This window comes from Littorina saxatilis, linkage group LG2 (assembly GCF_037325665.1).
Source record: "Littorina saxatilis isolate snail1 linkage group LG2, US_GU_Lsax_2.0, whole genome shotgun sequence".
NCBI classification, from domain to species: domain Eukaryota; kingdom Metazoa; phylum Mollusca; class Gastropoda; order Littorinimorpha; family Littorinidae; genus Littorina; species Littorina saxatilis.
In genome coordinates this window covers 45,704,666-45,728,129 of record NC_090246.1, presented here as the reverse complement: position 1 = coordinate 45,728,129, position 23,464 = coordinate 45,704,666, and the positions used below count along the sequence as shown (strand labels likewise).

The window sequence follows — 23,464 nt, the reverse complement described above, 5'->3', positions numbered from 1 at the left end:
GCTGGCGTGAAGAGATATTGATCTAATCAGGGTACACTACCTTTCCTGTCCCCACCCGAACCCTTTTCAAGTACCTGTTCTTCGTGGTTCCTGATAATGCTTTGGCCTCGCGGTCGCTTTGAAAGAACACACTCAGATCTTGTTAGTTCTGTGAGCAATGTGTGCAGACTAATCCAAAATGCCTCCCATTTATAATACCAAACCTGACGTTCTATACAATTCGCGTTCGATTGCCGTCAGTAGATCACTGCACTGATAAGGGCGTGGAGTATTGGCAGTCATAGATTATACAGTACGGCTACGTAAGTTTGCCAAATGAAAAAGAAATAAGGAAATCTGTTCGTGAAGGAAACAATTCTGGTTTAAAACTGTTGCGTGTTTGTAAGAGTTGTGATTTATTCTGGTGCAAGCCACATTTATCACTGAACCTTTATTTACATTCGACGATTTGCTCGACACCCCCCCCCCCCCCCCTTCATTTAACAGTGGGGTTCCAACCAGCTCTGATCTGAATTCTTGTGCGTTGGTTCAGATTCAACGTTCTACTGCCTTGATATGAACATGCCAAGTCTTTTAAAACGCACTCTTCGGAATGTCCTACTCAGAGCTACTGTAATCACACTGTGGTGAAATCAGGCTTGGCAGTTTTGCAATAGAAGGACCTAAGCTACTATGCAACAGTATTTTGCGTGTGAAGTGTTCTTTTTTGTGTAAAAACTGTCAAAATAGCAGGTTAGTCAGGAGATTACATTTCGTTTCGTTCCGATGACGTGTCATTATATGGTATGGAGAAAGAAGAAAAAAATGGTCACTCAGTACTAATGTGAACGATGTCTGTGATTTCTTGTCTGCTGTTCATACCTTACAATCGAGTCTGCCTGATCTGAGAAAACTGCAGTTCTGTTTTACTTGCATCTGAATGACTGTGGTCAATGACATATGCTTTAGCTGGAGGCTTCGAGGATACAAACAATGACTTGTAAGACACCATATTAATCTTGAGTTTAAACATGTCACTAATCTGCCAAGCAGTGAATAAGTCAGATAATTCTAGTCGTGTGTGTCACCGGGCTGTTTACCGGGCTGCTAACCACCTGCCGTCACAGACTTGTGTTTTACTCTCTATAATCTGCCGTCAAAGCCGACTGCATGTGAACAGCAGTAATCTTAACACGATAGGATTTCAACAGGTTGCTTGCGCGAGTGCATGGGTGCGCTGAGCAATAAAGTTCAGGGGTTGCACTAACAATCTAAGGTAATTAACACATAGACAAACTGTGAACCAAAATGGAGCGGGCTGTACTGTGATTAGTTAATAGGGCGTAAAACAGAAGGTGAGGTTGAGTAAAGCTACGAACACAACACATTTACTCAAAGTTGAGTAACTTCACAACAGAACTGGGTTGTTCTTTTTCAGTTTAGTTGCACTCTGGGAAGTGTTGGGTTCTCGGCACATACAATGTTCAGTGAATTGTCAGTATCGTATGATGTTGAAAAAGAATCATTTAAACTCGGTGTGGTTCCTTTTTCTGAAGTGTATAGCATAGAACATAGTGATAGGAAAGGTGATACGAACTTTAAAATGTAATAAAATCACGGTCTGTGTAAGCCAGTTGAAATAAAAACAAAGAGATCGAACAGACATATTGACTGTACAATATGTAAATGAGATCGGGGAACGTATGATGTTATGTAATATATGACTATAGCCCAAGCTCCAACGATTGTGTCTATGTGACAGTGGTGCCCTTCCAAAGTGCATGGTATTAGAAGAGGTCCGGGCCACTTCAGTAACCGCAGTACTGCCAGTCATGCCTGAGCGACCAAAGCTGGCGTGAAGTTGGGGTGCGGGCTGTTAATGATAATCCTCTTTGCCGGCTACCCGCGCACTCCGCCACCACCCCGTATATGTTGTGGTAACGCCGGCTAGGTTAGAGCTGGAGCTAGGAACCTCACCCGGCACCCACCCTATCCTCCACCCCGGGTAGTTAGTGACCTGAAACGGGCCATGAGCCAGCCCCACCCGGCCGCCAGGGAAGCAGATGGCGGAGGAGTTGGAGGTGGGAGTGGTGTGGGGCACCACCACCACCACCACCACCACCACTACCAGCACCACGACCAGCCTGTGAGCGGCTGTGAACAAAGTGTGCGGGCGGCAGTTACTACAGGTGAGAAGAGTAGTGGCGCGACAGGTGTTTGGTGTGGCGTTCCTGTGGGATTCTCTCTGCCGTCTGTGTCCTGTGTTCCGCCTCGTGGCAGCTACGGCAGCGGCTTCAACGCAGCCCTTGTTCACACTGACCAAAGGGGACCTCCACGAGGAGAAGGAGAAGGAGAAGGAAGAGCAGTAGCGGGGGGTGGAAGAAGATTTTCACATGGTCTCCGAGGGCGAGCCTTGAGAGGGTCCCGACCCCGGACAACATACACAGCGGTAGTGGATGCAGCGGACATCATGAACACCCGGATCTACCGCAGCGTGCCCCCGCGGCCCCTCAGCTACACCTTTTCCGATGTGCTCCAGGCCTCTCTGGAGCCTCGAACCTCGGGCCGAGACAGGCGGTCGCGATCCAAGACGGCCCCCGTGTCCACCAACGCTCCGGAGGAGTACGCCGAGCGGTTCAAATCCCGGCCCAGCACCCGCCCCGCCGTCATAGACTTTAACGGCAACGGCGTGAAGATGTACAACACGGGAAGCGGTGGCGGCACGGGGGTGTTCCGTCGCCTCAACAACCCTGGCTTCTCTCCCGTCAGAGGCAAGAACGTGGCGCCGCCCACATCTGCTGCCACCAAACCCAGATCACCTGTACCTGTGGTAAGAAAGGGGGCTTGGGATGCTTGGGGAGGGACTGGGGGGGCCCGGGGGGAGGGGGGGATGGGAAGAGTACTAGTACCTCCCTTCTCGTGAAAGTAATCATGGTCACCACGACAAATCTGTCCCGACTTTGACGCGTAATAATAGCGTCATTGCATAAAAGCTTGGGTTTATACCAAGAATCTATGCGTGAATGTTGATGTTTTTGCTGAATTGATTTGAACTGATGTACCTGCGTCAATCTTTGCAAGTTATTCCCCAAAAACTGCCATTCTGCACAGGCAGCAGTAAGAATGTTGATTTGTTGTAAGTGTTCAAGTAGGACGATCTTGTTATCACGAAGCCTGATTAGACGTGTGATGGTGTACATGATTGCCTTTAACTTAGTATAATGCGTGCAGTAAGCTTAGACTATTGCGTGCACTTTATACAACGCTCGACCACTACCAACAGCGACTAGTGAAGTGTTGTGTAAAACACAGTCACAAATCTACCCAACTCTGTAAACGATTGCATCCAGTACTTTTTTGGGTGATAAGTTAATTAAAGGCACAATATTCGTGAACACATTTCTGCTCACTATCTCAGACCTAGCCCGGATAGATTTAACGTCAGGGAGATAAAACTACCCCTCGACTAAGCCACATACCAAAAATCAACATTCCGACAGCATCAGTGTACAATTTGAAATATTTGTAGAATTTTGTTATAATGATAAAAAAAAGGCTATTGGCGTGTGCACCACGACGTGTGTGTGTGCGTGTGTGTGTGAGTGTGTGTGTGTCTGCGTGAGTGTAGAGGGATTTCCAGGAAAAGACAGGAAAAATCTTCATTAAACTTTCTATGCGATTTTTTCCAGATGGTATTTCCACTTTATTTTTTATTTTTTATATACGTCTTTGATGACATCATATCCGAATAAAAAGTTAATGATGCACTGTGGCGACCTCATTTTTCAATCAAATTGACTGAAATGTTTGTCAAACATTCTTTGACTCAGTCTAGACTTTGGGATTTTATTTCAGCTCGGAAGTTTAAACATTAAATAATTCATTAACGTTCTAAAAATGATAAGTTTGTTGATAAAACTTGATCCCGGGAGCATTGGACATAAACTCAATATTTCATAATGTTCCTGAACTGACGAAGTAAGTAAATGACAGAAATGTCACGCTCTTGAAACCCCATGCCTAGCCCTTGTTTGTGGAACCAGACGGGCCACCGGGCAATAGAACGCATTCCTGAAAACACCTATACAGACGACACGCACGAAAGGTATGAAGTATAAGGGGTTGCTGAATATATTGTTTTGCAATCTCAATAGCTGGGGACACTGAAGAATGTCAGTGTGGCTTGAGACCAACCAATCGTGTTCACTAACAGCATGGGGCAGGCTCTCGCGCACACTATCACTGCAGGGCTTCTTTGTTCGTGTGAACGGAATGGGAAAATGAACGGATAGCCATACGCGTGTATGTGTTTATTGTACTGTGTTTATTTGCTGACTGAGTATACTGTCCCGGAATGAGACGTACTGTTTACAAATGTTCCACCCAGCTCCCAGATTTCTTTGATCATTGTGCTTACGCTATCGTATACCTCCATTGTAAAACTATAGCCTAATAGCATGTACGTAAACTGAGATGGCAGGTATCGGCCATTAACTTTTTTGGCTTTGAAGTCACGATTTGATCTGCGAGGGGTGAGGTGAATATAAGTCGCGGGTTTGTGATGAGAACTGAAGCCGTTGAAGGACTGATAATCGTGCTCAAATCGATCCATGTGCTTCACAATTCTGTGCTTGGGTCGTTTTTGGCGACCGTGATTTCTGCACCCACTGTTGTTTAACAAAGTTATTGAGTACAGACTCAGTTTCCAGTATCCATATCTTTACTCTCAAAAGTGACAAGGATGCAAACGGACTAGCTCAGCCTCGCATTGCGGGTATATTTGGAATTCCAAGACCCGGCTGACAGGAATGTAAAAAATGAATCTCATGCCATCAACAGTTCCCGTTCCGTCCTGTTTGCCCCCATAGCGGTGAAATTTACACATTTTTGCATGAAGTACAGCTTTGAAATCGTCCCAAGAGCTAAGGAGCTCGGTGTGGGCGGTTGAACAGATGACACTGACAAAAGGCGAGGAATGTCAGTCTTAGAATGCCGGAGTGTTTGAACGTTCAATAATTAAAATATAAAATTCTGTATTGTGGAATCTTTCAAGGCGGTATAATATAATTAGTGTCCAATGGAAAATATATAGTTGTTTACGTTGTGAAGAGCTGTTTAATTCCGTACAGCTCTGAATGAAGAGCAGGCGTTCGCTAAATCACAGACTCGATTTGAGTTTCTAAATGCAGTGGCTTTTATCTAGACGAATGAGTAGGTTACATACCGGTAATGAATAAGATCTGACGACAGACGGAAGAGTTGCCTAAGAAAACCGTTCGCTGGTTCAAACACACACACACACGTACACAGGCACACCGTGACACACTCACACAGTTAGCTTACTCTCTCTCTCTCCAGGGCCGGACCAAATGAGTTGTAAGGGGGGGGGGGGGGGGGTCAAGTTCCTCCTTTTTGGGGGGGGGGCAAATCAGCGAAGTGGCGAAGCCACAAGCGCGCGCCTGCAAAGCAGGCGCGCGAACTAGGGGGGTCCGGGGGCATGCTCCCCCGGAAAATTTTTGAAAAACGGTTAAAATCTGTGCAATCTGGTGCATTCTGGGCCTTGTTTTGAGGGTTAAGAGCAGCATTGTTTTGGTGCTAAAACTAGTAAAAAAAAAAAACCACTCAAAGCAAGGTACATGCTTTTTCCAGGGGTGGGGTTCCGGAACCCCTGGAACCCCCCCCTGGGTCCGGCCCTGCTCTCTTTCTCTCTCTCTCTCTCTTGTGCGCCAAAAAACACACCAGCAACACTTGAGACAAATTCTTACAGCCGCAAATTTGTCGTGGAGACTGCGAACCACGGTTTACCTACTGCACTCCTTGCTTCGCCGTCTGGGGACACTGTCGTCTTGAAGAAATCTGTAAGTGTCCCGCGTAACCTAAGGAGCTTATACGGTTTAAAGGTGTATTCTGTAGTGATATCTGCATGCTCACTAGTCATGGTTATCCATACTGCCTGGCCACACAGCCAGCCTCAGTTTTATCCTTGCCTTCTGCAGCAGTCTACATTCAGCTATCACAGTGAACAGTCTCTTGCTTCAGTACTCTCTACTTTGTGCTTGTGTTTAACCTTACCTTTTAGTCTTATATTCAATACAGTGTAATCATTACTATACACGCCTTCACAGTGTTGTCTATGTGTGTGAGTGTCATAATACACATACATCATATCATTACATATTCCTTCCCGTTTAAACGATCATGCGCATCAACACAGATATATCAGTGGTTCAGGCGTGTACACGGGATAAGTGCATATTTCAACTTAAACACATACCAAAAATCAAAAGCCTTCAGCTACATTAATTCAAAAAAAACTTGACTAAATGTAAAAAGAAAGAAAAATAATCCTACTCTGCGTGGATAGCAGCCTTGCCATGATTTCTGATATCCGCCTAAGTGCTTGGCACGGATGCAAGCTTACTTTATGTCACAGTGAAAGCCAGGACAGATCTGTAGGAGTGAACCCGATCGTGTATGGGGGAAGGACGGTATCTCTAACAATAGATAGACTATGCCTTGTCACCTGGAAAGATCGAATGCCTGATGAGGTTAGTGTGACATGAGCACAATGTTGAATGTCTGTCTTAGTGTGCATAAACTCCAATGCATATTTTACTGCACTTTTTGGGGGACGTGTAAACGCGTTTCAAATTTTGTGGGAGGGATTTAACACCATGCACTGCATTAACACATGACTGTTGGTAATATAGTTCCGAACTCATTCGGCACTACTTCCGGAGACGGGGGGGGGGGGGGGGGGGGGGGGAGAGAGAGAGAGAGAGAGAGAGAGAGAGAGAGAGATGTATGCACGATGAATGAATAAACCGAGCAAAAAATGAACAAAACTTGTTTTGTGTATGAACTAGTATTACGAATTGCCAAAACGTTTTGTTCTGTAACAAAGCTCTCATCCTTCTGACTAATTTGCGATCATTCGTGTACAGAAATGACATCATGGTCATGTGCTCATGTTTCTCGGCCATACATTCAGAGAATTTGTGTTCTTCATGAAGATCAAACCAACAATACGAACAATCAGAATTTAAGGTGTATTACCATTGTAGTACTCGCTTGTCAGTAACGTTTAATCCGAAGTTTCGGTGTTTTTAAAGTGTGCGAAAGGAATTAATGGATGGTACACGAACTGCCACAACCGAATCAGACATTAGGCATGGACCTATATTGTCGTAGTCTGTTATTTAGAAGACGCGGCGTATCCGTCTGAATTCCAAAACGTCTTAAACGGTAGACACTTCATCCTACCAGTAAAATGTGACCGTCAAAACCTCAGTTACAAACAAAAGGTAAAAATTGAGGAGTCTAGGGCTTTCTGTCAATAGTTTGAGAGAGAAAAAGGACTAACGATGAACATTTTCAGTCCAAACTGCCAATGCTTGGCCAAACATTGTTTCTACTTCCATACCTCAATAATCAAGTGCCAACATGCAACATTTGAAATCGTTTTCTAATGCGTTTCTTAATGTTTAAAAAAACAAAAACAATAAAAAGGGCGGAGGAGTAAGAAAGAACAATATAAGGCTACCCCGATGAAATTTGCATCCATTCCTGAAGTAGGCCTATTTCAGTCCACTTTTTTGAAAGCTATAATGAGGAAAACTTCCTTCTCTGCCTGTAGTCAGTCTGCCTACATAGTGCCACGGTGTGTGTGTGTGTGTGTGTGTGTGTGTCCCCCCGATTATGGCTCTTTATCCTACACTCGTGAGAGAGACACTCGTGAGATAATCGTTCAAATCACACGTGTCAGTATATCATGTAAATGAGGTCATGTCAAGCAAGTCTGGCAGGGACCTGTTTTTCCATTGCTTATGATGCCAAAGTCACCGAGACAAACGTCATTATAGAAAAAAAAAATTGCGCTCGCTAATTACCCTCGATGAATTTTTAGAACTAACACGTCACGCCACACTTTCAGAGTGACGTTTCTTTACTTTGACTCGTCATAGATTGCACGAGGCTTTAGAAGAGATCGAGGTTCCAAAACAAGCGTCTTCGATTTAGTTGCCTCGACTGCAGGACATTTTCAGTAAAATACACGCGAGTACAGTATGTGGGATACACAAATACTACATGGCTTGCTGTTTCGTACTAGATTTACACTCGTTGCTTTTTCAAATAGTGAACAGCTCGCTTTCGCTCGCAATTCAATATTTAACAATTCGCGTAAGGTGAAAATACAACATTTAGTCAAGTAGCTGTCGAACTCACAGAATGAAACTGAACGCAATGCCATTTTTCAGCAAGACCGCATACGTAGCATCGTCAGTCCACCGCTCATGGCAAAGGCAGTGAAATTGACAAGAAGAGCGGGGTAGTATAGTTGCCGGCTAAGAAGGATAGCACGCTTTTCTTACCTCTCTTTGTTTTAACTTTCTGAGCGTGTTTTTAATCCAAACATATCATATCTATATGTTTTTGGAATCAGGAACCGACAAGGAATAAGATGAAAGTGTTTTTAAATTGATTTCGACAATTTAATTTTGATAATAATTTTTATATATTTAATTTTCAGAGCTTGTTTTTAATCCAAATATAACATAATTATATGTTTTTGGAATCAGAAAATGATGGAGAATAAGATGAACGTAAATTTGGATCGTTAACTGAATAAATTTTTATTTTTTTTTTACAATTTTCAGATTTTTAATGACCAAAGTCATTAATTAATTTTTAAGCCACCAAGCTGAAATGCAATACCGAAGTCCGGGCTTCGTCGAAGATTACTTGACCAAAATTTCAACCAATTTGGTTGAACTTGAAAATGAGGGCGTGACAGTGCCGCCTCAACTTTCACGAAAAGCCGGATATGACGTCATCAAAGACATTTATCAAAAAAATGAAAAAAAAAAGTTCGGGGATTTCATACCCAGGAACTCTCATGTCAAATTTCATAAAGATCGGTCCAGTAGTTTAGTCTGAATCGCTCTCCACACACACACACACAGACACACGCACATACACCACGACCCTCGTCTCGATCGATTCCCCCCTCTACGTTAAAACATTTAGTCAAAACTTGACTAAATGTAAAAACAACAACTCGTGTAACTGTAAATCAGGTACGACAGCAAGCCATGTAGTAGTATTCTCTATGTATACGCGACGTTCTTATAACTTTCCAAGTCAGTACCGCACGCCAAGCTGGCAGATCGGAACCATAACTGAACATTCAACATGGCGGAACATAATTGTTCCTTCTGTTCTGCCATACTGAAATAGCTGGTGGGTCATTTGACTCATAAGAAGCGGTTATCATTTTTATAGTACTTAAACATTACTGGCCGTTTCGCTTGAGTACTACTGTCATAAAGGCCTAGCTTGGTCACGCCTGTCTAAGTAACAGAAGGATTAGACTTCTCCAGACCGTCAGTTCTCTCTCTGTAAGTAAAAGGCGGAAAGGGTTTTATAGGGGAAAGGCTCCTAATATGGACCGGCTCCTAATATGGACCACCTCCTGTTCTGACAAACTAACGGCGCTAGAGCGCTCAAAACAATTTCATTCTCTTTATTCACCCTCTCCGTCTGGATGAGTTGCACATGTCAAAACAGTTGCAGAAACACAAATCTCAAAACCGTTAGGCTTTTTCTCACAGTTTTGGCAGCGTTCACTCTAAATGTGCCGCCTAAAACGGACTCGTTTCTCTCCACAGCCAAAGCTTTCATAACACAAAAATGGCTATATATGACAGCTAAGGCAGTATTTGTTACATTTTAACAGTGTGTACCCCGAGTTTCTACTGCAAGCAACAAATAATAGCAAAACCTCAAAGTATGTGTGAGTCCCCTAATATGGACCACCTTCAGCAAATCGAAGAAAATAAAAACTAAAGGCAATTTTAATTAATTCATTAAGAAGCTTGCTGAAAATAACCTATAGCCCTCGAGATTTCAAAAAAATATAACAAATAGTCTTTTTTGTGGAAGTTGATAATTTCACTTATTTTTACTCTGTTTTTGATAAGCTTCTTCAGTTTCCTGGTGTGCTTCAAATAATGCTCTCATCAAACCGAAACAGCTAATTCTAAAGAATATTTGAATTAGTCTGACTTGCACACTAAGTTGTATCATGTTATTTTGAAGTATAGGGGGCTTTTTACAGTGATTCGTGAAGGCCGCTTCACTGGTCCATATTGGGCGCCCAGGCTCCTAATATGGACCATTTGTGATTTTTTCTGTATTTAATTTTTGCTGAAGGTCTATCAAAGCTATTTCACTCTAATTAGGCCTAACTGTTCAACTAAGAGAGAAGGACTACCAACCACAAAATGAAACTTCTTCGCAAGAAAACAAGCTAGTTATCAGCAATAAACAAAAAGTGGTCCATATTAGGGGCCCTTCCCCTACTTGCCTGGGGCTCAAGTTTGGCTTTGTTCATTGTCATCACCGGCTTTAATCGGGTGTTAAACATCACTAAAAGCTTGAGGCTTCTTTTCTAGAATAGTGATAATTGTACTGACTCATTTAGTGACTCAATACACGATTTTATCTATGTGACGGGAAAATAAACTGCTTTGATTTTGCCGGTTATTTGTTAATTCATTGGAGTCTCTGATAACTATGAGACAATGCATCATCTGACAATTTTTTCTTCTTCCTAGAATCAATATATACAAGGTGTTGAGTCATTGTCTGGTGAGCTTCGCTGTGATGTCCTGCAAGGGATGATGGTGAAACTATCAAGTTGTTGTTATGGTGTTGATTGTGTGTGCAGCCAGTGGCCCAGCCCCTGACGGAGCGAGGCACGACGGCCACCTCCAGCCTGCACCTTGCGCCGCTCAGCAAGGCCGGGTCTGGACCCGACAGCGCACTGTCGCTACACACCCGCCCCTACCGCCCGCCCACCCTGCCAGCGCATGCCGCCACACCAAAAGCGGCTTCCTCCAAGACCCCCGAGCTGTCGTGCTTCCACGGCGTGAAGAGTCGGGGCAAGTCGTCGGGCAGTTCCCACCACCGGGTGATGTCCGGTGCTCCTGACCTCGCGGCCAGGTCCGCCAACAGCTCTCGCCACCTCGCCCAGCTGACCACCGGTGGTGGGGGACAACCGGGTCGCTCCTCGAGCAGCTCTCACAGGCTGACCACGGCCGGCCAGTCTGGTGACCAGCGCCTGTTGATGGCGGGCAGCTACGGGGCGGACCCTGGACAGTGGCCGGAGCTGAGCAGCAGCAAGCTGGCCACGCTGGACGCCCCCACCTTCAGCATCACGCCGCTGGGCGGCTTCGCGGAGCAGTTCGGAAGGGGGCTTCCCGACGTGCTAGCCCACAGCGACGACTACGACGACCTGAGTGAGCTGCCCTGCCCCAAGCGCATCCTGCCGCGCCGCGACCTGCCCTGGGTCTTCCGCTTCAAGGTCAAGAAGGAGATGAACGCTCTCTCCAAGATCATGGCCTCCAAGCCCACCTCGGCTACTGGTTCTTTGGCCGCCACTGGGCCCATGGCCTGATGCTAGTCACAAAGGATAGACAGGAAATCTGCCTCGACGGGAACCTAGACTTATTATTAGGATCAAGCGAAACTGTGACACGGGTCTTGCCATTGCTGTACTGTCGGCGACTGCATACTGCCAGCATAATGTTAAAATGAAACAAACTGCAATGTGCTGAGAAAAAATCCTTCTCAGGTTCCTTTGGAGGTGGGTGTGCGAGGTGGATGTCAGTTAAAAATGATTGGCCAACTGAATACATTATGCATTTTGAATGACGATGAATAATTTAAGTTATTGAGACATCCCAGTGCACTAAGGGATTTATAGAGCAAATCGAGAAAATTCATTATTGAACGAAGCGCATAGTTAATATGTAGGGCTAGTTATTTTTCGGTAACTTACCCAACAACCAAAATCACTTACCCTGAAGCTTGCATTTTTCATGATCCGCTAACTTCGACCATTATTTTGAATAATCTCTGAGACTGTCATCAGTTCTGTGCTTAGCAGTCATTTCGCTAGGGTACAGAACATGCCGTTACACCCTTGGACACTTTGGCTGATGAACCGATTTTCCTGTACAGCTTGTTTCGTGTGTGTGTTAGTTTGAACGCGAGAGAGAGAGATTGATATTGATGCATTGGTTAGTGCAAGACATTGCAGTGGTAAAGTAAACTTAGTCTTGTATGCTGTTACAAATTATAACAGCAATCGATAAGGCTCATCGCAGGCTGTGATAACCTATTGTTGTGATCCACAAATACGCTTGTGAATAAAGCTAATTGTGACTTTAAAAATGTGTCAGTTTATTTTTTGTTCAATCAGGAGCAAGCAGGCAATAGTCAGTCCTTTCATTAATCTTGTTCACAAGTTTTTGTTTATACCGAAGGGGAAAATTGCCTTTACCACGTGTTCATTGCTTGTTTGTTGCATGTACTATTTGTGTACATCAAAGGCTTTTCAGGCCACGATCTTGTGAGCAATGTTTATCTCGATTTACAATTACTGTTAAACTACGATTTTTTTAAATGGATTTTGTATCGTCTCTTTTAGTAAAAAAAAAAAAAAAAGGAAATCTTCAGATGTTATAACCGTCACTGGAATACATTTATCTGCGCTTGAATCACATATATGTTAGGTTGCAAGCGCAGATAAATTTATTCCCGTGACAGTTATGAAATTTGCAACAGTTATGGCTATCCCAGACCAATGCAAGTTTTGTTTCCTTCAGCAATTCACACAGCAATCTCCATGTTTGAAAGTAATTTCATTTAGGTCTATCACTGAAAAAAAAAAAGAGAAAAAAGTTCTAAACAGCTCATGTTTGTTGACACGTCTTACTTCAGATCTTGATCGCCTTAAAACACATCCAAGTGTAACAAAACACTCACACACCAGTCTCTCTCTCTCTCTCTCTCTACCTCACACACACACAAACCAGTTATGCACAAAGACACATACAAAACAGCACTTACTTTCAGCAAGGATTTATTTTGTTGTGAAACAAGTGCTTCCAATGTCTTTATACACTAGCAAATTTGCTCGTGGATCTTACCTTTCAATCATACCTGTAAAAAGTTCATTACAAACAGCCAAATTGGACAGTTACTAATCATTTGAAAGGTAGGCTTCTCAATCTTACAAAATGTCAATTCAACATGCAAAAATACAATGCTCACCAATAGATTAGACCTACCAGAGAGGCCGAAAGAAAGAGAGCGATGCCCTGACATAGCCAGAGAAAGAGAACTGAGAGAGAGAGAAAGAGCACAGGACAAGCAGTGTTAGAAATGAATGCAATTTCTGCACACATGAATGATTAGAAAAGGTCACGGAGCACGAGTCATTTGTCACAGTTTCTCTGGTCTGCCCCTGTTTTCATCACAAAATAGATGTCATAATCTGCAGAGCAACAATACAGTAAAGGATCCACTACTAGAAGTTACAGCTGAACACTATGACATCACAAAGTGAAAACACGGAAAACAGGTAGACAAAAGCCACAGCAACAAATGACTGTTGCTCTATCCATGTACCCTGTTCAACAACACCTTAACAGCTACAGTACAGAAACGTTATGCTAATTTCAAAGATATTTGTCCAAGCCTGTGACCTGGAACACAAACAATTAACACTAACAGCTAAAAATGTACCTTACCACATCAATCTCATTCAAACATTAATCCTTACACATGGAACTAGCATCAGACATTTTCATTTGTAGACTCTACACACTGAATATAACCATAATCACAGAAAGAGTGTTTAAATCAGTGGACTTGTAAGGAATCCAAGTTCAAAGTTAACATGTTCATCCCATTACAGACATGATTATAACAGTACCTGAAAAAGTCCTTGAATAATTTAGCATAATTAGAAAAAAACTATTATTTTTAACAATGAACATTTCATCTACCAACGCACAATATACTTACTTGAGCGTGTACAACTAGAGGTTTAGCAATCATTTGGAGAACAGCAAACATTCACATGTTTAACAACCATCATACAAGATCTGAAAATTACAAATGACTGTCAAATCCACTGAAAACAGGTCTGAGCTTCTAAAGAACTTAAGCTCAAGACACCAAAGAAAGTACATGTGCGACCTTAATCTGTAGTAGTCATTTTTAAGAGCACCTTCACTGAAATAGGGTAAATGTTCACTCCTTAAACAAACTGTTGGTGCATCATTAGTCGAATGTCTAACAGAAGACATACTTATTTGGCAACACAATCTCACTGGCACACAAGAACCAGTCAGAAATGTACAGTGAACATTGGTGAACCAAAGTGGAGTGATCATTTATGGGACAGGTACACAACAGCACAGCAGAGAACAAGGTGGATGAGAGGATGCGATGACAGCTTCAGCAGCAACCTGGAAAAGAACTTAAAAAGACGGGGACAGGATGACCTCCAGGACAGCACACCCGAAAAACCAAGGCCATGCACTTGGAGGACACCAAGCACTGGACTCTGTAGAACACCCACGACATCTCATTTGGCTGACACCCAAGGCAGGACATCCTTAGAGCACCAAGGGCAAGGAACCTGTAGAACACCTGAGGCTTGGACGGCTGTAGAACACTCACGGAAGGCAGTTGGAGAAGAATGGCCTGCAGAACACTCACAGCGGGGCAAATGAAGAGGCTCTTGCAGGAACTTGTGTAGGTAAAGCTGCAGGACAAAAGACGAGAAACCACGGCAGCATCTCGGGGAACAGCATCCAGCGGTAGGACAGCAAACAGAAGACAGCATTCTGTAGACTGGACAGGCGGACAGCTCCCCTCCAGGGCAACTGGGCTGGTACTGGTCACACTGGACTGTGGATGAGCAGGGGAGCCTTGCGTGTTGCAGAGAAGACCCAGGGCTGGCTGGCCTAGTCGACAATGGAGTGAGGAGAGAACAGCAGCAAGACACACAATGAAGCTGAAAGAGAAAATTATGAGCAGCAGGACAAACAGAAGGGGGAAAAGGTCAAGGGGGAATGGTCTGGTGATGTCAGGGGAGGGGCCGGAAACAGTGTTGTCGGAGAATCTTCCTTCACTGTGGGACTAACTGCAGGTCAGAGATGACAATGCTGGGATAGAGGGATGATCGAAGTAGGCCTCTCTCAGCAGGTTTTCTCCTCGGTGATAGGACTGGGAAGGGTTGAACCAGCTGAACGCAGAATGGGGCGAGGGAGGGACAAAGCCAGATGAAGGTTTTGATGAGAACTGATACATCGGCCTTCAAAGTCGAGGTCAGGGCTAGGAGGAGGATGTTGGGTGTAGAGGATCTCCGAGCTGGATTATCAAGTGGGAACTCATGGAAGTGCCAAGAAGTGCAGACTTGAAAGCTGATCAACTGATAATAAAACTGAAGTCCACTCAGTGATATTGAAGTCTTTGTACAAAACTTCACTTCTTGAAGCGAGCAGTTGAAATGCAACCTTTGTGCCATCGAGGGGCTTCAAATACTTGCTCAAAGCTGGATATGTAAAAAAGTAATCACAATGCAGGATAATAAAAGCAACAAAAAAAAAAGAAGTGTATTCCATAATAAAAAATAAAGCATTTCACATTTGCTGGAAGCACAACAAACTTACACAGGGAGAAAGTTCATTGGGAATTTCCTTGAAAATGAACTTCAGCAGACAACTTTTCCTCCAGGATTAGGACTGAAATGACCTAAAACAAGACGATGCAGAGCTGGCTATAGCGAAACAGCTTTTTTTGCTCACCTTCCTTTAAGATTATCATTATGGCGACTGAACTATGTACTGACACTTTCATCTACTCCTTTACTTTTCCTTTTGAAATTTCAGAGCAAAAACCAGCATTTACTTCCCCTCCATTGGTAGCAAACATTTCTTTTCCAGAGGAAAACTGGACTGAGGAGTGGCAGATGGCTTGTAGAAGGTGGTAAAGTCAGAGAGAAGACTGCTGCAACTTAATCTTCACCACAGATACTAGTATCTGAGGACTTCACAAAACGTACATCAACTGTCAATTTTCACCCCAGATAGTGGCATCTGTGGACTTCATAACTGCAGGGAACTCACACATGGCATATGCTGCTTGTCTGTCACACACTGACACGGCGTCAGTTTTTCACCACACGACATGAAAAAAACTCCACAAAAAAACTGCAGAATACTTGAAACATAAGCTTTGTTGTCCGTCACTAGTGAGCCAGGGTCAAGTCTCCTTTGTAGGAAACAAACAATTTGGTAGTAAGCAAGGTCAGTTCATCAGTCTCACACAAGAAAAGAGTCAATTTGTTAACACCACAATAGGATACACAGCTCACAAACACACGGATGTAGTCCAATCTCCACTTTCAATTGTTCTGCGATACTTGTCGAACTTGGTATCGCTGCACAGAATTAGATGTGGCTGAACATGGATTTAAGTCTTATTGCAGAATTGCGATGATGCTTGCAGAAGAACCGAGTGATAAGAGATTAACAGGACAGCACATCCATACTGACTGGGGATACAAGCTGGAAGCGAGAGTTGACTCACTCATTTCTCACCTATGGTAAAGCTCATTTTTCACCTATGGTTACAAACCTTTGATGATTTTCTGCTAGCTGAGAAGAACTGGAGCTTTTCACCATCCAACTAATTTGACTTTGATCTAACCCTCTTTGTAGATATGACCGCAGAAAACAGATATGTGCAGCGGCCTCACTTTCTGACAGCTGAAGAACATGATTCAAAGCAAGCTCCTGGGTTACGGAATTGAACAGCAGCTCAGCAGCTTGCGATGGTAGGATGATGTGTATTCTCTCATGTGGGCATGGCTAAGAATGTATAATTTTCTCAGAACTCAAGGGGTCTTGAAGCGCACTAGGCATCTTATAAACAACTCCCTGGGTTGTTGGAACTCAACAGCAGCTTGCTATGGTATGATGACAATTTATCCATGTGCGTATGGCTAGCGAGAAGGATTTTCTCAAGACCACCGAAGAGGGCTTGCAGAGCACAGAAAATACTATAAATGCTGAGGACATGTAGACAAAAGGACAGCAACCCAGGCTTAGTGTCTTCTGATTGCCCTTTCTCTGTGATGCCAGATCCTATGTGATACTCAGAAGACAACAAGATGCAAACAACTTAGCCCATGGAGCCACACCTCTCTCCCGAGCTGGACTGAGTGTGTAGCGCCAGTGAACGCCAAGAAGAAGAAGGAGCAACACCTCCAGAAATCCGAAGGCATTTCTGAAAGCACCTAACTCATTATTGGGGCTCATAAACTCTGGATTGCTGCCATGCTATTCTTTCCATCAACTTTGGTTTTGTCGGCGCTGAGTGTCAATCCAATTTCCTCCAAGAATTTGATGCAGTCCTCTCGCTCATTGAAGGAGAGCTCTCGATGTAGACGTTCCACACTGATGGATGGGCGATACCTATGTTTGGACAGGACAGGTAGAGGAGGCCGAAGGGTGGTGGAATGGAGTGCGCCAACATAAGAGTGCACGCACATTGGATGAAAAAGAAGAAACAGACAAAACAAGACATTAAAAGCTGCAACAAAACATCCATTGTTAGCAACCATAATTCATCAACGATGAACGAAAATACCAAAAAGACCCTACAATATAAGAAAGAACAAAAAGTAGAAATACTTCTGTAAAGAAAAGAAATAAATCAGCAAAAACGAACAAGACTGGTAAAAAAAAGAAAGAAAAAAAAGAGCGTTTTATCAGTCACCTGCGACTTCAAGCTTACCTGCGAGTCATACTTACCATGTTGAAAACTTATCATCAACAGATATATGCTCTGGCACAAAAAATTATTAACTTCAAACCAGTATTTTCTGAATCTCACTTAATTTAAATGGTATGTTTAACTTCTTTTTGTGGAATCTTTTCTGACCTAAATGCACGACTTTCCAAACCCTCTTCAAACTAAAGCATCACTGAAGGAGAAATTAAACCCAGCTCAATAAAATGCCCTAACCTAAATATCTGAGCGTGAACTGAAACTACAACCAGCTGTTCTAAATAAAGCAGAAGAAAGACGTACGATTTGACGACGGCCTTGACGGCACTCTTTCTGGCCCGCTCTGCAAACCAGTCCATGAGATAACCTGACATTTTGGGTGCATTTGTGTACAATTTGAAAAACCTATGGTAATTATTGAGGGCCCAGGCCGAGCGAACAGCAAGTGCGTGTTTGATGCACTCTTCTTTGTGTGCCTCGGGCGTGAGGCTGGCCAGAACTGTTGTCATGTCTGAGAAGCAGTCAAGGAAAAATCATTTTTCAATAAACACATGTCTCAAAGAGACATAGCAAGTAAACAACAATTTGATAGGGAATTCAAACAAGTTAATCCTTTGCATGAACTTTCTGACAACCTAAATAATTTCAAAGCCACAACTTCTTTTCACCAAACATACTCATCATTTGAAGGAACAAGTCATACTGGAATCAATCCATCTATTATTGATCTATGGTATTGCAGATAACATAACAATTAACATGAATCAACCTGAGACAGACAGAAATAAAAGATGCCACTGGTAGAGGTTATCTAAACTGAAATCTGTTAATATGAGTCACAAATGATGGCTCAATGTGAAGGATACCGAGTGAGTTGGAAGTGAAAATGTAGTAGAGAATCCTGTATGCAGTGAACTCCAGTCGGTTGCCCTTGATGCCCTCAAAGTACAGCAGTTTCAGTTGCGTCTGACACTGGTTGAACTCCTCATGGTCTCCCTGTAACACCATCATTCTTTCGCCTTTCAAACAATGTTCTTCACACACCACTTCCTCTCAAAATCATGCTCAATCATTACATTGGGTCACCTACGACAAATGCAAAAGTTGTGTTAATTCGTTCAAATCTCTTTTCTACCATGCTGTCCAAAAGAGCAAAATGTTTGCAAGACAGGAGCTTGATTTTTCCTGGATTAACTCTTGATAGTAGATGTGACTATGCATACCTTCTCCATGGCTATCCTTGCGTGTGTTTCATACACCCTGGCTGTGAAATCATCTCTGATACCCTGAACCTGAAAAACAAAGAGAAGGAATAATGATAAGTGAACAAACTATAGGTCATTTTGAAAGGATGTAGACTTTACAACTGACATTTTCCTGAATACAAAAAAATCCTCCGACCGATGCAGTATTTTGAGTGATAGAATGGTGTGCATGATGATTCAGACAAAAGAGCAACTCACTATTGCTCGTTTGCGATCAGCCTGAGACCCGGTTTTTTGGTTTTATCTTGCAAGCTACACACATTTTTATATTACAAGAAGAAGAAAATATGTTCCCTTGAAGTATACCTAATAGGATTTGTACGTTTTTAGAGTATAGGCAGATTGGTATTAATTAGGTCTTCATAATTTCCTGTACCAGATAATTAAATGAAAGCCCTTGTCCGGGCCCTGGACCAGTTTTGCAAAATGGAGGTAAAACTCATGCATTTCATGGCGAAACGTGTGTCATCCAGGTTGGACTGTGTCGGGGTTTTCCCGCATCGAACAATTGTTGTTAAAGCTAAAAAGGATTGTCTTGAAAGCTGGAAGCATTCCTACGTCATAGATACAGTGTTCTATCTATTTTGTTCCAGCGTGAGAGAGAGAGAGAGAGAGAGAGAGAGAGAGAGAGAGAGAGAGAGAGAGAGAGAGAGAGAGAGAGAAAAAGAGAGAGAGAGAGAGAGAGAGAGAGAGAGAGAGAGAGAGAGAGAATTGAACTTTATTGAATTGAATTGAATTGAACTTTATTTAACAAGGATTAAGATTTAAGGCTACGCCTTTTCTTACAATCTGTCCTTGGGACGCACAGACACACAATGATAAAATTGAAAAATTAAAAAGTTAAAAGTTAAAAAGTTTACCAACAAAAGGAGGTCAGAAAACTTCAGCACGTGATAATCCAAAATTTTAATAATAAATTTTCATTTAATTAATATACTTACCCAACTCACATATAGCAATTAACTCTAGTTCAGTGCTGGTAACGCTGTACGCGTTCCCCTTGGTAACAAGGGAGACCACCCTAAAAAAGAGTGATCCATCCCATAATATCAGACCGATGTCCGGTCCAACATCCGTATGCGTGCGCATACGCCGCCATTTGTATCATTCGAACGAAGCCCAACTCACTACTTTTTTAGAACCCAATACCACCACAGCGGGGAGGCGGGAGGGTTTAAACGATGTGAGTTGGGTAAGTATATTAATTAAATGAAAATTTATTATTAAAATTTTGGATTAAATTACATATTATTACCCAACTCACATATGAGCCAATGTCAAAAGGTGCTGTCTGACAGCTTCGAAAATCAAAGTACATCCAAAGTAAAATGACTGGTGTTTTGAGTTGCTTAACACATTCAGTATATAGTTTCTAAAGGAGAAAATGGAAAATCTTTCACAACGGCTGTGTTATTTGGCCGTTAAGTTGAGGCTTGACGAGTGTCTCTTGTGGCATGTAAGGACATAAACCTGATTTTTTCCATTTTTTTTCTAGAACTTTCATTTCTACTGAGCTCGCATATGAGTATTGGGGTGTATATTAAATATAATCAAGGTAAAAGCGCATAAAAGAAAGAAATTAAAAATTTTGTGGAAAAAAAAGAAATTTGATTAAAAAGTGTCTAGTGTGACATTGTGACGACAAAGCTTAAATTAGCCAGAAATGGTACCAAACTTCAAAATATAGTGGTTATTTTCATTGTTTTTCCTTTTCACCGACAGTTTTTGTTCAAAACTGGTTCTTTTGTGTATCTAGTTGAACAACAACATTTTTTGGAAGCTTTTTTAAAGTTTGAGTTTTTGTGACGCAAAGAGTCACGCTAGACACGCAATTTTCAAACTTTAATAATTTCTTTAAAAAGCGGACAAATGGGACGAAAAACACACAGAACTATGTATTGGGGTTCATGCAATCATTTGGTTTAAATCCAACTGCCCAGAAAAAAGCTTATTAGCATTTTTTCTAAAACTATCGAGAGTACTCAAACACCTTGTCAAAATACGTCCCTAAAAAGCACTAATTTGCGTAATGAATGAGGAGCAGAATTTTAACTGTTTATAGTTAGTCTTTGGTTTTTCTCTGCGATCATCTTTATTCATTAATCTCTCAGAAAAACCAAAAGTTCCATCTGAGTGTACATTCAGTAAATAGTTACAGAACTTATAAAATACCTAGCGTACCCACAGCACCTTTTGACATTGGCTCATATAGCAGATTGCTACTATAGGTGGTGGGTACTTACCAAAACTATGCACGCAGGACTTGTCCCGCCGCTACCATGGCAGGCAGCGCGGAGCTTCCATCCTGTCTGACAGAAGCGACGTCTCTGAGGTAATAATTGACGAAGACGTCCTCAGAGCGCCAATACACAGCCTCCAGTACCTCGGCTAGCTTGCCGGACCGAAGCACTGCCACTGAGGATGCCCAGGCTCTCGCCTCATGGGTTCTAGCCGCGGTGAGAGGCAACACTGCCCTAACATCACCCGACTGCAATAGCCACCAGGCATATGCTCGTTTGATCAGAGTGGAGATCCATTTGGCCAGAGTCACCTTCGCTATATCCTTACACCTAGCCGTGTTTAAAGATATGAAAAGAAGTTTTTGACTTTCTGACCTAACAGGCCGAGTTCGAGACAGGTAACATCGGAGAGCTCTCACAGGACAATTTACAATATCGGGATCTCCAGGAGCCAAAATCTTGCTCAAGGGTGGAATGCGCAAGATTGGAGAAAGCTGGCCAGGTTTCTGGTTTTTCGCGAGAAAACCGGGAACAAATTTGAGAGAAATGGAACCATCCTTCTCGAACGCAATATCCTTGTCTAAACCCGACAAAGAGTGCACCTCACTACCTCTCCTCGAAGTAGCGAGAAGCGTTAAAAACACAGTTTTACGTGTCAAATCGGCCAAACTGGCTGACAAAAGAGGCTCGAACTCATCCGAGGCTAAAAAACGTAAAACCAAAAACAAATCCCACGCAGGGAGAAGCGATTTAGAACGAGCTGCTAAAAGGGCAGCCCCCTTAATAACACTAGCGATAACCCCTCCGAGCGAAATTTTGTGACCTAATTGCGCGAGGGTCGAAGAGATCGCAGACCTCCGGACCCTAATAGAAGAGGGAGAAGCCCCCTGATCAGCCAACCAAGACAGATGGTTGGCTACATGAATAGACCTAGGTGAAAGAGGTTTAACCCCGTTAAGCGCGCACCACCTAGACCAAGAAGCCCAGTGCGAAGAGTAAACCGAAGAAGTCGATTTTCTATGTGCATGTCCAACGAATCTCAGAGTAGAGGAAGAGGCCCCTGCCCTACGCAAAGCGCTTCGGACAGAATCCACGCGTGAAGGGCCAGGATCTGTGGGTTCTCGTGCTGAACGCCTGACCGAGGCTGCACGAGATCTCCTCTTTTCAGGGCGAGAGGGATCGGGGGCCGAACTGCTAGACGCAGTAGGTCGGGAAACCAGTGCTGGCTTGGCCACAGAGGAGCGACCAGAACCAGCGCTGGTTTCTCTAAGTCCACTTTCCTGAGGACTTTGCCTAAGAGGCAAAACGGAGGGAAGGCATACGCCGGAAGATCTGACCAATCCACTTCCAGAGCATTCACCTTCCAGGCCAGAGGATCCGGGAAGGGGGACACAAAGAGAGGAAGTCTCGCCGAAAACCTCGTCGCAAAGAGATCTATCTTGGGCTTGTCGATCTGCGACCAAAGCCGCTGCAAAGACTGGTGTGTGAGAGTCCACTCTGAATGAACAATCCTGTCTCCTCTGCTCAAAGTGTCTGCAAGGACGTTCAGACTGCCCTTCAAGTACACTGCTGACAACAGAATGTGCTGGGCGTGACACCACCTGAGAATGCGACATGCAATGTCGGAAAGACTGTGAGACCGAGTCCCCCCTTGCTTGTTCACATACGACGCAACAGACATGTTGTCGGTGTGAAGACGTACATGACTGCCCTCCAGGAAAGGCTTGAACGCTAGAAGCGCCAGGGAAACGGCCTCCAACTCCAGAACATTGATATGTAGGGAGGCCTGAGAGCAATCCCACACTCCCGAAACCATGTGCTCGTCCAGATGAGCACCCCACCCCGTCAGAGATGCATCCGTAAACAACTCTCTCTCCGGCGGTGGACGAACAATGGGAACTCCCCGGAACAAATCCGGAAGAAGCCAAATACCTGTGGTCTGCTGAAACCAAGTTCCCAGTGCGATCGGAGCACTCCAGTCCTGGGATGTCTGATCCCACCTTGACTGCAGGGAGGCCTGAAAAGGCCTTTTGTGAACCCTGCCCAACGGAACGAGGGAAGCCATGGATTCCATCTGACCCAGAACCGAAGTCAGAACCCTTGCACTGGCGTGATTCTCTCCGTAGAGAGACCGAATCAGACCCTGAAGCTTGTCGATCCGCCTTTGAGACGGACGGACAGACCACCGAAGTGTGTCGAATTCCATGCCCAGGTAAGTGAACGTCTGGGATGGTTCCAACTCGGATTTTGTCAAGTTGACAGAGAAACCCAGCTGTGCCGCCCGGCTCAGCACCCTGTGCGTATGAGCCTCGCAAAGCCCCCTGTTCT

At 43.7% G+C, this 23,464-nt stretch overlaps 2 protein-coding genes across 4 annotated transcripts in view; one reads left to right on the top strand and one right to left on the bottom strand.

Moving 5' to 3' along the window:
- The first annotated feature begins 557 nt into the window (after nucleotides 1–557).
- LOC138959076 (uncharacterized) lies at nucleotides 558–12,216 on the top strand. Its single transcript, XM_070330425.1, has 2 exons — nucleotides 558–2,809; nucleotides 10,709–12,216. The coding sequence occupies exons 1-2, from the start codon at nucleotides 2,009–2,011 to the stop codon at nucleotides 11,435–11,437; spliced, it is 1,530 nt and encodes a 509-aa protein (XP_070186526.1). The 5' UTR covers nucleotides 558–2,008; the 3' UTR covers nucleotides 11,438–12,216.
- A 674-nt stretch (nucleotides 12,217–12,890) lies between these two features.
- The window catches only part of LOC138959075 (leukocyte receptor cluster member 8-like), a 33,217-nt gene continuing 22,643 nt past the window's right edge, over nucleotides 12,891–23,464 (bottom strand). For 2 of the 3 annotated variants that reach the window (XM_070330422.1, XM_070330424.1), the window contains exons 13-17: nucleotides 18,855–18,923; nucleotides 18,498–18,627; nucleotides 17,935–18,142; nucleotides 13,559–17,315; nucleotides 12,891–13,470 (exon numbers count right to left, since the gene is read on the bottom strand). In XM_070330422.1, coding sequence (XP_070186523.1) covers nucleotides 17,156–17,315; nucleotides 17,935–18,142; nucleotides 18,498–18,627; nucleotides 18,855–18,923 — 567 coding nt within the window. In that variant the 3' untranslated portion in view covers nucleotides 12,891–13,470; nucleotides 13,559–17,155. Of the gene's footprint in view, nucleotides 17,316–17,934; nucleotides 18,143–18,497; nucleotides 18,628–18,854; nucleotides 18,924–23,464 lie in introns of all 3 variants that reach the window. The other variant, XM_070330423.1, reaches the window with a different exon arrangement.

What these genes read in the sequence shown, in the direction of transcription:
- LOC138959076 (XM_070330425.1), top strand. Translation starts at nt 2,009, where the DNA reads ATGAGCCAGCCCCACCCGGCCGCCAGGGAAGCAGATGGCGGAGGAGTT. An exon ending in CCAGATCACCTGTACCTGTG is followed by an intron (nt 2,810 to 10,708) that starts GTAAGAAAGGGG and finishes TTGTGTGTGCAG; the next exon opens with CCAGTGGCCCAGCCCCTGAC.